Source organism: Hippichthys cyanospilos, chromosome 4 (genome assembly GCF_059441005.1).
Source record: "Hippichthys cyanospilos isolate Australia breed blue-spotted pipefish chromosome 4, RoL_Hcya_1.0, whole genome shotgun sequence".
Taxonomy (NCBI): Eukaryota; Metazoa; Chordata; class Actinopteri; order Syngnathiformes; family Syngnathidae; genus Hippichthys; species Hippichthys cyanospilos.
Window position 1 is genome coordinate 12,077,382 of NC_142372.1, and position 13,906 is coordinate 12,091,287.

At 40.0% G+C, this 13,906-nt stretch overlaps 2 protein-coding genes across 3 annotated transcripts in view; one reads left to right on the top strand and one right to left on the bottom strand.

Annotated features, from left to right (window-relative positions):
- LOC148424627 (mitochondrial inner membrane m-AAA protease component AFG3L1-like) lies at positions 1–8,024 on the top strand. Of its 2 annotated transcripts, none has more exons than XM_088412314.1 (17): positions 1–299; positions 1,238–1,328; positions 1,419–1,478; positions 1,569–1,690; positions 1,791–1,940; positions 2,027–2,101; positions 2,214–2,338; positions 2,413–2,680; positions 2,759–2,896; positions 4,101–4,254; positions 4,333–4,440; positions 4,865–4,990; positions 5,095–5,205; positions 6,453–6,568; positions 6,673–6,873; positions 7,015–7,209; positions 7,368–8,024. In XM_088412314.1, exons 1-17 carry the CDS (start codon positions 153–155, stop codon positions 7,542–7,544), a joined length of 2,364 nt encoding a protein of 787 aa, XP_088268440.1. In that variant the 5' UTR covers positions 1–152; the 3' UTR covers positions 7,545–8,024. The 2 variants fall into 2 exon arrangements, with proteins under 2 accessions (XP_088268440.1, XP_088268442.1); XM_088412316.1 differs by having other exon boundaries at positions 6,817–6,873.
- dbndd1 (dysbindin domain containing 1) overlaps positions 7,911–13,906 on the bottom strand; it is a 14,084-nt gene continuing 8,088 nt past the window's right edge. The window contains exon 4 of the mRNA XM_088412331.1: positions 7,911–8,704. Coding sequence (XP_088268457.1) covers positions 8,547–8,704 — 158 coding nt within the window. The 3' untranslated portion in view covers positions 7,911–8,546. The remainder of the gene's footprint in view (positions 8,705–13,906) is intronic.

The following is a 13,906-nucleotide window of genomic DNA, read 5'->3' on the forward strand; positions in this document are numbered from 1 at the left end:
AGTCCATGGGGAGTGGAATGTTTGGGGGCAACAACCCCACTTCAAACCACTCGAGATGGTTGTGTAATGAAATCTCGCGCGACTTTGTGGACGTGCTTTGGTTGACCTCACAGCGGTACCGCTAACCGGTTCGTGCTGTTCTGACAGTGCACATGAATAGAAGCCTGGACAAGAGCGCTGACACCATGGGGCTTCTCGCTGTCAGTGTCAGTCGTTTTCCGAACCGGGTGCAGTCGGTTCGGACGTGGGGTCGAGGCTTCACGTCCATTTCAAGAACTTTTTGTGAAACTCTTGCGCTGGTATGTATTATAGTCATTGTTTATTTACAGTGGCAGTGTGGGGACTTCCTTTGTTTATTTACATACGGTGACGCTCGCTTCCTCCACTGGCTTTTGCAAACTACGTCCAGAAAAGTTACATTTCTTTTTCAAAAGTTTGGTATGTGTTAATCACTTCGCTTGTTTTTACTTTAGTTTTATGTACAGTATCAATGAAGGGGGCGTGTCCATTTTAGGTGCGCTCAGAATAATGAGGCAAAGAGTTGACGACGGATTAATTTTGCGTTGACTGAATTATTTCTATGTAATGCTGACTTAAAAAAAAATACAGTAGCTTTACAAAACGTAGTGAGCATGCAGTACCGTGGTTTAGCTGCAAGAAATAAAGAAATATATAGAAAAGCAAGATTTTTGTGAACACAGAAAAGCAAATCACATATGTATCTATTCTTTCAAGCATGCAATGAGACCCAGTACGAGAGATGTCTAAGTGAACGTGAGCAGTAGCTCAGACGTGAGTAACTTTAATGGATAGACCAATGCCACTTGTTTTCGGACCTTGTTCTGAGTACAAGTACTCATTGTATATTTCAATACTCACCAAGAACTGACGCATTGCCATTACATTGCATCTGTGATTAAATTGTGATTTTTTTTCATCATCTAAATGTGACAGCATCAGCACACTAGTTTTGACCACTTAAGTGTCTGTAGTTGTCTATGAAAATGCACTTTGGGAGGGGGGTGTAATGCACTGATGAGAGATTGTTTCTTAACACCTGAAACAGAATTTCTCATGTCAACACAAAATGAAGTAATGGTTGCTTCAGGGATTTAAGTTCAATATAATTCAGCAGTATCTGATTCATCTTTCAGCATGTGTGACTGAACACATGTATTTCTCTTCCACAGGTCATTAAGGGGTGTCACTGTTAACATGTCCACCATCTTTATTGCAGAAGGCTTCACTGATCCAAAGGAAATATCCTGGACTTCACCAAAACAGATTCTCGTTTGTTCGTTTCCTCAACTCGGGCAAACCACCCAGAGGTGCTTTAACAGTACATGGAATGTCCGAGGCATTTTGGGATCAGGTGAGGCTTTCTCACTGATTTTATGTTCCCTGTGTAATACATTTAGGGTTTAAAAAGTTTTTCCCAAAGAGCCAAGGAGCCGCTGGCACTAAGAATTCAGCTGATGGTGAGGAAGGTTTCAAGCAAAATAGCAATGCTTTGTTTTTTCTACTCGCTCCTCTGTGTGTCACTCGTTTTCTTTTTTGTTGCGCTGTAGATGCAAATACCAAAGAGCAAGAATCATTTGCAAAGCATCAAAGGGAGATGAAAAATGAGGGCGATGAAGGACAAAGAAGTGGAAAAAAGGACAAAGAATCAGATTGGTGGGCACATTTTCAGGTGCGGATAAAGATTTTAAACGTCAAGTGTGTAAATCACTTAAAATATCAAACCAGTCAGTCTTCTGTATCCATGAAATTTTCATATTTTGATCAACCAGGATCATTTTCCATTGTATGAAAACGCTCTCCGGAATCTCGCAATTGGTGCAGCTGGCATGGCCTCTGCATTTTTCTACTTTTACTTCCGGGAGACCGGCATCCAGATCTCCTGGAATGACTTTGTTCAGCACTACTTGAGGAGAGGCTTGGTAAGAAATGCAGATTGTTCAAAATTTTCTGTTCTTGTTGATGATTCACATAACAGCAATCTACTCCTCTTGTGCTGTCTACGCAGGTTGATCACCTGGAAGTTGTCAATAAACAATATGTCAAAGTAATTCCTGCTCAAGGCGTTAACACATCAGATGTGGTTAGTAGTTGTAATATTGTGTTTCTGAAGTGTTGTTTATAGTAAATTGAGCAATGCAATCAAATAGACAATGTGTAGTGTTTCCACTTAGTTTATATTTGTTTTATTGCAGACTTATTTGTGGTTCAACATTGGTAGTGTGAACTCATTTGAGCGTAACCTGGAAGCAGCTCAGCAGGAACTAGGTCTGGACTCCAAATGCAAAATACCTGTTTTCTATACCAGTGAGAGTGACAGGTGAGAATTGCAAGTCCCTGGTCTCCTGTTGAGTGTGCTTACAGTTAATCAGCCTGTTGTCCTCCCATTCATAGGAAACTCTTGTATAGCATTCTCCCAACCTTATTTCTGGTGGGCTACTTGCTGATGGCGCCAAGGCCGATAGTAGGACCCTATGGGGGTAGAGGACGAGGAAACCCCTTTACTCTGGGTCAGTCTAAAGTCAAGATCATCAAAGACGACGTCTGTGTTCGCTTCAACGATGTCGCAGGCTGTCAGGAAGCCAAGCTGGAGATTTTGGAGTTTGTCAACTTCCTGAAGAACCCTCGGCCGTACCAGCACCTCGGAGCCAAGATCCCTAGAGTAGGCTATCAGAATATTGAATTTGGAGTTGTCTATTTAGGAAAGGGAGATGTTTTAATGTTCAATCTCTTTGTGCAGGGTGCAATATTGTCAGGTCCACCTGGTACTGGCAAGACCTTGCTAGCGAAGGCCACTGCGGGAGAAGCTCATGTTCCTTTCATCACTGTCAGTGGCTCAGAGTTCCAGGAAGTGTTTGTTGGTGTGGGCGCTGCAAGGGTCTGTCATATTTTCATTTCTACATGCTTCAGTTTTTTTGCACACTGGGCCTTATTCAGAGCTATTATGTGGGACATTGGTGTTGCCCCCATGGAACATTTGTGGCACACCGTCCATTTTTTGTGCCATGTAGCATTTAGTAAATAAAAAAAGCATCAAGAAAGCGAATTGAACAGTGCAGGCCCATGTTCTTTATTGGTGTGATGCCCTTCAAGGTCAGAGAGCAAAGATTTCATAAAGTCTTATAATTCTACAAGTATTTTTGAATCTACTGAAGCATGAGGCATTGTAGGTGTAGTGTTTTTTTTATCTGTAAGGGTTACAGGAGAGCTTAGAGATACTGCACAATTTCCCATGTCCAACAGTAATCCTCAATGCAAAGCAGCATTTTTTAATACGAGGAGGAGGAGATTTTGACACACAGGAGCCGTTAGACTCCTCACACGTTCTCACACTGTGGAAAAAGCTGTGAAATCCCTTTTGTGACGTCACAGTTCCGGAACCATCGGAAGGGATGAGGCCAAGTGATTCAAACCGCAGAGAATAGATTCATAACTGTATTAAGTTATCTCAATCTTAATTCCCTGACGTTCAACAGCTATTATGATTACTGTTACCATTATAATAAATTGGTTTTATATCAAGATTTTCTTGACACGCTCAGAAAGCCTGTACAGATAAAATCTAAATTCCTCTTCATAATGCCTCTGTGAATAAAAGATTCAAACAAAAATTTGCTCCACCGTTCCACGTCAAGTTCCTATTAGTGATCATGTCACATTAATGATCAAGTAATCTATTTAAAGGTGAGCATCTTACTACAAATATCACTTGTTTTTCCTAAAAATCTAAAACTATTCCTGTATATTTTATACTTTAATTGCTTGATGGAATTGTAATTCAAATGTGAAAGATGTCAAAGTAGCCTCTGCATCCTTCAAATTTTTGGACTTTCTTGATGTAGGCTCACTGTATTTGCTAAAACGGTGGGCTCCCTGTTTTAGATACTATGCATCAATAAATTGCATCACAAAAAGTTAGTGTTGTAAATATCTGTGTTCTGCTGAATTACCACTATACTGCTGTAAATTTCACAGTGAACATCGTGACCGAACCTTATGAAAACATCTTTCTTCTTCTTTTGTACATCATGCGTAATTAAATTGACTTGTTAAGAACACCCCTTTGTTTCCTCCCATGATAGATCCGGGACATGTTTGCCCTTGCACGAAAAAATGCCCCCTGCATCCTATTCATTGATGAGATCGATGCAGTGGGTAGGAAGCGCGGGAGTGGAAACGTAGGTGACCAGAGTGAACAAGAAAACACACTCAACCAGCTGCTGGTTGAACTGGATGGTAATCCGATTGTTGCTAAGCTTGATGTCTGGGGCTCTCCAGCGACCTCTGTATTAAATCTGTTTTGTTTCATATCAGGGTTCAAGAGCACCACCAATGTGATTGTTCTGGGCGGGACCAATCGAGCCGATATCCTGGACCCGGCTCTGATGAGGCCAGGACGCTTTGATCGACACATACACATAGGTTTGTTATATACTGCTGTCTATAATTGAATTACAAGACTCACATTATAGCACTGTCAATTAGTTTTTCAACCGTTAAATGTAATAAAGGCTATTAGATTTGCCTGCTCCCTTCTTTGTGTCTGTTCACTCCTAATTTCATATTCTCTTACTGTCTTGCAGCCTATTGTCTTCTTTTATGTTGGTTCTCAGCATGTGCCTGTTCTAATTTATGATACATTTTAAACTGAGGTGGGCAGGCTGGGAGAAAGGTAGGAGAAGACGCACAGAAAGTAAATATCGCTGGCAATATAGTTGCTAGATATAGTCCCCATGTTGTGGGTTTTTGATGTAGACACATGACTGTTGTAGTTTACTATAGTTTTTCTGTTGTTTATTAGAAATGCATCATTCTTGTTTTTCACTGTTCTACGTTTTTTCTCCAGGGCCACCAGATATAAAAGGCAGAGCTTCCATCTTCAAGGTGCATCTGAGACCTTTAAAGTTGGACCCAGATGTACAAGTTGAGGCTCTGGCTCGAACATTTGCTGCACTAACTCCAGGTTTTACGGGTAAAATGTTATCAGTCTCATGTGGAGACACTCCTGGCTCTTGTTATAAATAGGAATGAATGTTTGATAAGGGCATCCGTGTGATGATTTTATGTGTGTCTTAGGGGCTGACATTGCCAATGTCTGTAACGAGGCTGCTTTGATAGCAGCACGCCATCTAAACCTGCATATCAGCACAAAGCACTTTGAACAGGCCGTCGAGAGGGTCATTGGAGGTGAGTTATTAAGTGTATTTATTTTGTGTTCTAACTTTATACAGTGGTATCTCGAGTTACAAGTTTAATTTGTTCCGTGAACGTTCATTGTATTTCAAATCATCTTTCCCCATCGAAATGAATAGAAATTTTAGTAATTAAGTCCAGCCTTCCATGTGAAAAAACAACCAAAACATCTTATGTTTTGTATGAGAAAATAAGACATATGTATAGTATTTTAACTTTATAAAAACATCAAGTAATGACATTATTAAAAAGAATGTAAAACAACAAACAAACAAACATGTTTTTGTTTTTGCACCGTTTGACATTGTGCTGCTCTTTCTGGTGTATAAGTCTTGACCACATAAAAACACCATAATAAAGACGTACAAATATAAAAACATTAAGTAATAGCATTATTAAAAAGAAGGATTTACCACCCCATAAGCTCTCAACCATAGCCTTGATGTGTACAATTAGCCCTGACACAACCCTATTTAGGAATTTAAAATAGTCCAAATTCAGATTGCAGACACAAATGCTGCATTCGAGGAAGGTTGGAAGTCAGATTAATTTCCACCAGTATTTGACGAATTGAGGAGGCTCAGAATTAGTCTTAGTTTGAAAACATACCCACCGCTTACTCAGAAGCTACGAAACGCCGAAATATACGTAACAAATAATATACTTTAGCTGCAAATGTAATGAATAGCAACGAAGGCCACGAGCGTTCCATCAGGGTTGCAGTTACACCTAAGGCCTGAAGATGTCGTCGTTGTGCAAAAAACTCATAACACCCCCAATGCACATTTAAGGTAGCTGAGTTTAAAGTAACGTTATGTTGTAATTAAAACAAAAGGTTTTTCTTTTTTAATTTTTATTTCACAGTGTACCTTAGCACTAAGTGTCAGTAAACCCCTCCAAGCCTCCTTTTTAAAATTCTTCACGACAGTACATGCCAAATCATTACTTGCTGTTAAGTGAGTTGTGTACACTGCTACCAAGCAGTGCGTGCATGCACAAAATCAGCAGAACAGCGGTTGTTGCATCTCCTGTATATTGGCAGTTCAATATTCACTAATCCTTTAATATGTATTTTCTGTGAAATTTACCCTTAGGTGAGTGCTGAAAAACACGTGTTGTTGTGTGTCGATTTCTTTATGAAATGGCATAAATTGCCAAAGGATACTGGCTAATCTAAAAAAAAACAAACAAAACAACAACAACAACAATGTTTTTTTTTTGGGGGGGGGGGGCGCTGTCAGGTCTGGAGAAAAAATCTCAGGTACTGCAGCTTCCAGAACGAACAACTGTGGCATATCACGAAGCCGGCCATGCTGTCACTGGCTGGTTTCTAGAACATGCTGACCCATTGTTGAAGGTAAACCACTTGTATTTGTTGTTGGTGTTTGTTCCATTTTGCAGCTTAATGTGATTTTCCTGTCCTGTCAGATGATCATTAAAGTGAGTATTGTCTTCTCTCAGGTATCTATTGTTCCAAGAGGAAAGGGGCTGGGGTATGTGCAGTATCTGCCTAAGGAGCAGCATCTCTTCACACGAGAGCAGCTCTTTGACAGAATGTGCACGATGCTCGGCGGTCGAGTGGCCGAACAGGTTTTTTTTCGGCAGATCACCACGAGGGCGCAAGATGACCTTCGGAAGGTCACCCAGTCAGCTTATGCACAGGTGATGTCTGCAGATTTACTTGGCTGTTTGCGTTGCTTTTTTTAATTGCTGTCGGTACAGAATGAAACCACAAAATGAAAACTTTCCGCAAGCAACTCATGAATGCCTCAGTTAATCAGGCACGATGTCATCATTTTTCAGGTTGTACATTTTGGAATGAGCGAGGCGGTGGGTCAAGTGTCTTTTGAGCTTCCGCAGGAGGGTCTTGTGTTGACAGAGAAGCCCTTCAGTGAGCCCACGGCCCAACTCATCGACCAGGAGGTCCGTCTACTCATTGACTCCGCCTTCCAGCGAACACTTCAGCTCATTAAGGAAAAAAAAACAATGGTGGACAAGGTGAGAACCATTTTGAACTATTGAGTCTCTCCAACTTGGGAATAAATTTTTCTCCCATGAGCCTGACACCTCTGGTATAGACAAGAAATTAGTCCTCCAAGCAAGTAATCAAATACTGAGGTGACTGGTGATGAAGTAATGTGGTTCATGTGTCCCAGGTGGCAAAACGTCTCCTAGAAAGAGAGACTCTCGAAAAGTCCGACATGGTGGAGCTGCTGGGGCCGCGTCCTTTTAGAGAAAAATCCACCTATGAGGAGTTTGTGGAAGAACTTGGAGACCTGGATGAGGACACCTCCCTACCAGAGGTTGTGAAGAACTGGAGCAGGGACACGTGACCAAAACAAAACCAAAAAAAAACTCTCACAGAAGGAGCATAAAAAACCTTCTATTTATTTGATGCGGCATTAGACAGGATAACCATCCAATTTCAGGTGAACTGTCTGGGCAAAGACAACTGCAATCGTGTTTATGTCGTGCAATTGTTTTATTGGAGTCACTGAAATCCAAGATGGAATTTCAAGGAGGTATGAATTCCCTTTTTTCTTTGGACCAATTACACTCAATACGCTATAACCATCAACAGTATTAGGTCCTGTCCTCATATCACTTGACATCTTTTTTATAAACTTAAATATCCATGTATGCACTTTGCCTTAAAATGCTCATTACACTTATAGAAGAAAAAACAGCGTACAATAGAACACAGTTTTCAAGATGTTTAATTTATCTTCCCACAGTCACTCACATCATTTTGGAAAATCATCAGTCCAGGTATACATACACGAGATGAATTGATTAAAAACTACTCAAATAACTAGGCTGTCACTTCTGCTTGTTGTTGCGTTAAACAAGTGTTGGCACTTGAATGTGTGTTTGGCATTCATGCAAGTTCACATTAGCGCATGATTTTCATTCCTACGTCATTATGACTTGGCTTTGGACGACCAATGCCAATTACAAGATAGTCATCACTTTGTAAGATAAGGAAAAGTATGACTTTATGAAAAAGAAAAGGATCCTAACCAAAAATCATTTAGGCATTTGTCATTACAGCACAACACACGCTTCCTTGGCTCACGTCCTAGCATTAAGTCACTTCTGTTATCATACCCTGTCTGTCACCCCAACGCAAAGCTCAAATCTTCAGAGAAAAACAAGAGGCGAGGGAAGACGTGTGCGTGTGTGTGCACGGATCATTTTTAGAACACCGCAGTGTCCATAGTTCAGCATCAACTCAAGTGTTCATCGGCACCTCAAAACACTTGTCAGTGGCCCAGTGGTCCTCAGGTGCCGGCCATCCGCTCTGAGCTTCATTTGCCGCCGGGACACACACCACGTCAATGTTGCTTTGGCCTCTCCAGCTTCATTAAGGGCTCTGCGGTGGTGTCCGAGTCGCTGTGGTGCTTCCTTTCTCTGGGATGCGCCACTTTGCTGCATCGTGTCCACGAGGGGGAGCGCATGTAGCCTCCTTTGTTCAGCACTGCCTGCTGGGAACCTGACACACACACAAGCAAATCAGAGGTTGGCAGGCACATAATTCGCAATGAACTCTGACACAAGACTGAAGTGCTCTTATACACACGCATACTCACACTCTCATAATAGACTACTGAAAAACACTTAGAGTCTAAAAGGCTCTTACACTTATTCACACAATTGAATGCTATCAAATATACTTTTGACTTTTATGTACACCACTGTGAGCTCATTTTTACACACTACTGATTTTTTTTTCTCACACACACCTGAAACGCTCACACAATAGCTGATTTTTTTTTTTCCCAAACACATATCCTACTCAAATATTCTCAAAGAAAAGTGTCTCACTTGGGCATAAGCGAAAACAGTACAGTGATGTGTGTATGTGTGGGATTACGTATTGCATGTGATAGTTCAGTAGTGCGAGTATTTCAGTGGTGTGTGTTAGATTGTTTCAGTTGTGCGTGAGAGAGCCTTTCAGTAGTGTGAAAACATTTACGTTGTAAGTAAAAAAACTACCACATAAAACAATGTATTCAGTTAAAATTTCAATTCTATGTATGAGAGCTTTTTACTGGTGTGAATGTAATACTTTTAAGTAAATGTGAGAAGCTTTAGTTAGTGTGGGAGCAAACGATTTGGTAGGCTGTGAGACTGTTTGAGTAGTGGGTGAGAGCCTTTCAGTAATGTGTGAGGGCCTCTAACTAGTATATAAGCATTTCAGTTGTAAGAAGAAGAAAAAACTAGTATGAATTTTAGTTGTGCGTATGAGAATGTTTAGTGGTGTGCATGGTATCATTTCAGTAGTGTGTGAGCTGTTCAGTTTTGTGTGAACGAGAAATTCACTCGTGATATCTTTCAATAGTGTGTGAGAGCCTTTCAGTCGTGTGAAAGTGGTTGTTGTTTGTGAAAAAACTATTAAATTTGGGTTTCAGTAGTGTGTATGAGAGCATTTTAGTGGTCTAAAATCATTTCAGTGGTGAACGTAACAGCCTTTAAGTAGTGTGTGAGCATGAGATTCTATTGTGTGTGTGTGTGTGTGTGATCATTTTTGTAATGTAGGAGCATTTTAATTGTAAGGGAAAAATTCTGTAGTGATTTCTTTTTCACGTGTGTATGAAAGCGTTTTAGTGGTGATTGTGAGATAATTTCAGTAGCGTATGTGAGAGTCTTTCACTACTGTGTGCATGTGTGTGTGTGTGTGTGTATATTTCAGTAATGGATATAGGGGCATTTCAGTCGTGGGTTGGTGCGAGATTAATCTGAAATAGTATTAGCAGAGAACCATTTCCACACCATATAAAGCATCACAAAATCAGTCAAATGAAGAAATAGTCCAACATTACACATTAAAATCATAAAAGCAGTGATATTCTCCAGTGTAAAGGAAGTTTTTGCCATTTCTCTTCCTCGCCATCTGGTGGCAATGTCCAACCTTTGACAAACAAACAAATGAAATGAATTACGGCCTCTGCGCCCACAGGAGTATTTTTGACGGCTCTCCTAAGTGGACAGCATTCTCACTGCTGGTTCATAAATTTCCCCAGAGCCACAGCAATATCCTCACACATAGAGTGAGGCGGCTGATGGATTAGTATTGACCTAGGATTAATGGCTTCGCTGCAGGTTGTTAATTAGAAGCACGGTGACCTGCAAGGCACAGTCTGCTGCTCCGCAAACACTCTCCACCACTTGGTCATTGTATTACAAATGTGCATTCACGTAATGTGCCTACTTGTAGGACCATTAGAAAAACGGCACAATACTAGTACGACTAGACAATTGCTAGATGTTAACTAGTAGAATGGTATCATGTCAATAATGGTGATTCCATAAATTTATTTTGTATCTCAGCCAAGCAACGTGCCTTGTTTTGTAACTATTTGTGTAATCTTTCTGCTTTTTGATTGAGCTTCAGTTCAAATGGATTGTCAGCATCGTGAATAGCTCCAAGTATGTTTGCATCATCAAGTTTTTGGGTGAAGGAATCCATAACAAACCAGCGCAATAATTTTGATCGTTGTGTTCATTTAGGTTTCTTAAACATCATGTAATTGAACCAAATTAAGAACACCCCACTTGATTAGAGCAGCTATGCCACAAAAACATGTTGGAGTGCCAATTGTTATCGTTGAAGTACTGGTTTTATGTTCATATTCAAATTAGAAGTCATGACATTATCGGTAAAAATTGTCCTGTATATTTTTTCACTGGTGAAATTATTACACTATTGTGTTTGATCACACTTTCGATTAAGTGCAAATGTTATTACATTTTTATGAGTTCTCCTCAATCTTCCAAAATGCCCAAAGAATATGGCAAAAAAAAAAAAAAAAAAGCAAATCTAACAAGCCTTGAATGCTATGATAGCTATTTGAATGTTTTCCCTCAAGTAACACCTTTTGTTTCCATTAGGGAAATCATGAATTATTTAGGGAGCCACATTTAGCTTGAACTCACTCACCCATCCACCTCTTTCCAGCATTACCATCACATGGCCTCCAACCGGTGGCATCAAGTCAGACTTTTCACATTTAGTCAACACTGAAGTGTTAATCGTCATGAAACTGAGAGATGCCGGAAGACTTTAGGGAGTGGTCACAAACTGGCTCAAAAAGATGTTCAATGTAAAATACACCCAGAACCTCAGTGATGATTTCAGGAATTCGACCGGTGACTTTGACAACATTTTGCAATTATCATCAGCCTTCTTTCACTTTAAAACATTGTGTCATTAGTAAGGAATTGAGAGGGGGAATGAGAATGAACGACAGAGGTGAAACATCAAGCGAGAATAACTTAACGACTGAATCTTTGTGATGTATGTTTGCGTGTGGGAGCAAACAGGTAAAACTCTTTGACATTTGGGAGCACAAAGACAAATGATATGCCGAGAGAAAGAATGCCAGAGGCTTTTGAAAAGAAATCAAAGTTTGCTGCATTGCACAAGGGCTGAGCTATTTTTACTCTGCAAAAACAGCTCATTTTGAGTTGGCATTTTAGCTAATAGAAACAGATGGATTATGCCAGATTGCATAAACAAAACATCTTTTTTGCTTTAATTTTATCCTCCACTGATCTGGGGCTAACTTAATGACATCATCTTACCCTGGAACTGGTTTGTGGCAAAAAGATTTGAGACTTTAAAGGTCTACTCTCCCCTGTCTAAATGCCTTTTTTTTGTGATTTAAGAAAGGAGACCAAGATAAATAATTTGTAAGCGTTCTGCACCATTAGTGTGAATTATAGCCTATAGAACTGAATTGAATTTTGAATCTTGTGCAACTACATTGTTTCAATTGTTGGTTTTTACATCTAACACATCTAACTAAAAGATTGGTCGAAAAACAATTCAGCTGAGTTTTACAGGTTGTAAGTCACACTGTGGAAAGGGTATTGAGATTATTTCTCTTAGTGAAATCCTATCATGTCACAGAAATAACGACAACCCACACTCACAAACACACCGAAGGGCAATTTAGTGTTTCCAATATACCTGCCATGCATGTTTTAGGGATTATGAGAGGAAATAGCAGAAAGCCCACAAAAGCACATGGAGGACATGCAAACCACACAGCAAGGCCTGAGCCGGAAGCGAACTGAGTACTTCGGATCCGTGAGACGGTCTTGCTAACCGGTCTTCCACAGTGCCGCCCACCAATAGCATAGATAGTTTTTAAAAAATGAAATGTATCAAATTGTGATTTATCATGTCATGACCTGACACCATTGATATGCATACTGACCAACCACTTGTTACTGAACTTACTTGTTTTTTTTCTACAGTGGCTGATATATAACACAGTTCAAATGCTACAAGTGGCCCACTAAGAAATTTCACACTTAACATGAATAATTCCACTCCAGTCCTCTAGGTGGCAGGAATAAGGACTAAAATATGGATCGATACGTTTGCCACCCATAATGCAAATTTCAACCTCTTCATTTGACTTCATTAATTTCTTCAAGATGCTCGAGCATGGTAGCGAACGGCTGCTTGGTGTCAAGAGCAGGCATGAGTTCACTGTTTGCATGCAGGATGAGGCATACAGGTCATGAATAAAACACAAGGGGCATTTTTGCTTCCTTTAGAAAAATGCGAGTGTCGTTTTCACGCTGCTGTGAAGCACAAGCAGGATAGACTCTCATGCACCTTTTCCCATCATGCATACATGCATGAAGCCAAAAGGAATGCTTCCCTCCTATTCTGTTCTTTAAATGTAGGAGAATTCCCATTTCACTGTCACTGATGGATAAAAATAGGCCGCTATCTTTTTCTTGGGTTAATATTAAAGAGAAGCGTGTACTCAACTGGTGTCATTGTGTCCTTGAGCCGGAATGTGTCCTCAGGTTTATTTAGCCTTTAAATATATTCTCAACGTTTCATCGGGTCTTGGGGTGAGGAAAGTGAGAGTATATCAGAATTACTAATGCGGTCACCTTCCTTCTTACCAATAAAATCACATTAATTCTATGTTGGCTTTCCCTTCTGTTCGCTCCTCATATTGTGACAAATGAAAAGTTTTCTCACATTGACTGGAAAAAACAGCCTGACATTTTCATTGTATTTTGTTTTACTCTGCTGTGCAGCCAAGTCGTTCTCAATTGCCTCACCTGGATAATTAAAGGTTAAGCGAATAAAAATAATGAAATATTGAGTATAACTCATGACTTTTTAATGAGAGAGAGAAAATTTGCATGAAATCTCAACTTGAAGCTCTCTAATTCATAGAATAACTCTGGTTCTCAATCCCCAACTCTTGAAACTGTTCATTATGCACATTTTTGTTTGTTTCATACAACTAATAAACAGAGTTACAACTCAGTTGTATATAGATAAACAACTGAAATAATGTTGAACAAGGTTGCGCATTCTCTTAACTAGGATGTTAAATGGGAGTCAGTAGCGCATACATCTGCTAACATTTAAAGTGATCTCCATTTTGCTTCCCTAAAGCCACAATCAGCACTGATTTATTTCATAGGGTGAATTACTACACTCCAAGGGAACTGCACGCAGCAAAATAACATCCATGTTTCCAAGGTGCAAACGCAGTACATTTTGATTGTACAAACTTCATGATATGCCATTACAGTATGTACATTGTAAATTACAGTCGTAGTTTTTGCTTTCACGACTGTAGATCAGTGAGGCAACTAACAAATTGTCACGCTTCAAGTGGCACCTTGTGTCAAAATGTTATACTGCAAATGTCCC

What these genes read in the sequence shown, in the direction of transcription:
- LOC148424627 (XM_088412314.1), top strand. Translation starts at nt 153, where the DNA reads ATGAATAGAAGCCTGGACAAGAGCGCTGACACCATGGGGCTTCTCGCT. An exon ending in TCGGAGCCAAGATCCCTAGA is followed by an intron (nt 2,681 to 2,758) that starts GTAGGCTATCAG and finishes CTCTTTGTGCAG; the next exon opens with GGTGCAATATTGTCAGGTCC. An exon ending in TTGGTGTGGGCGCTGCAAGG is followed by an intron (nt 2,897 to 4,100) that starts GTCTGTCATATT and finishes CTCCCATGATAG; the next exon opens with ATCCGGGACATGTTTGCCCT.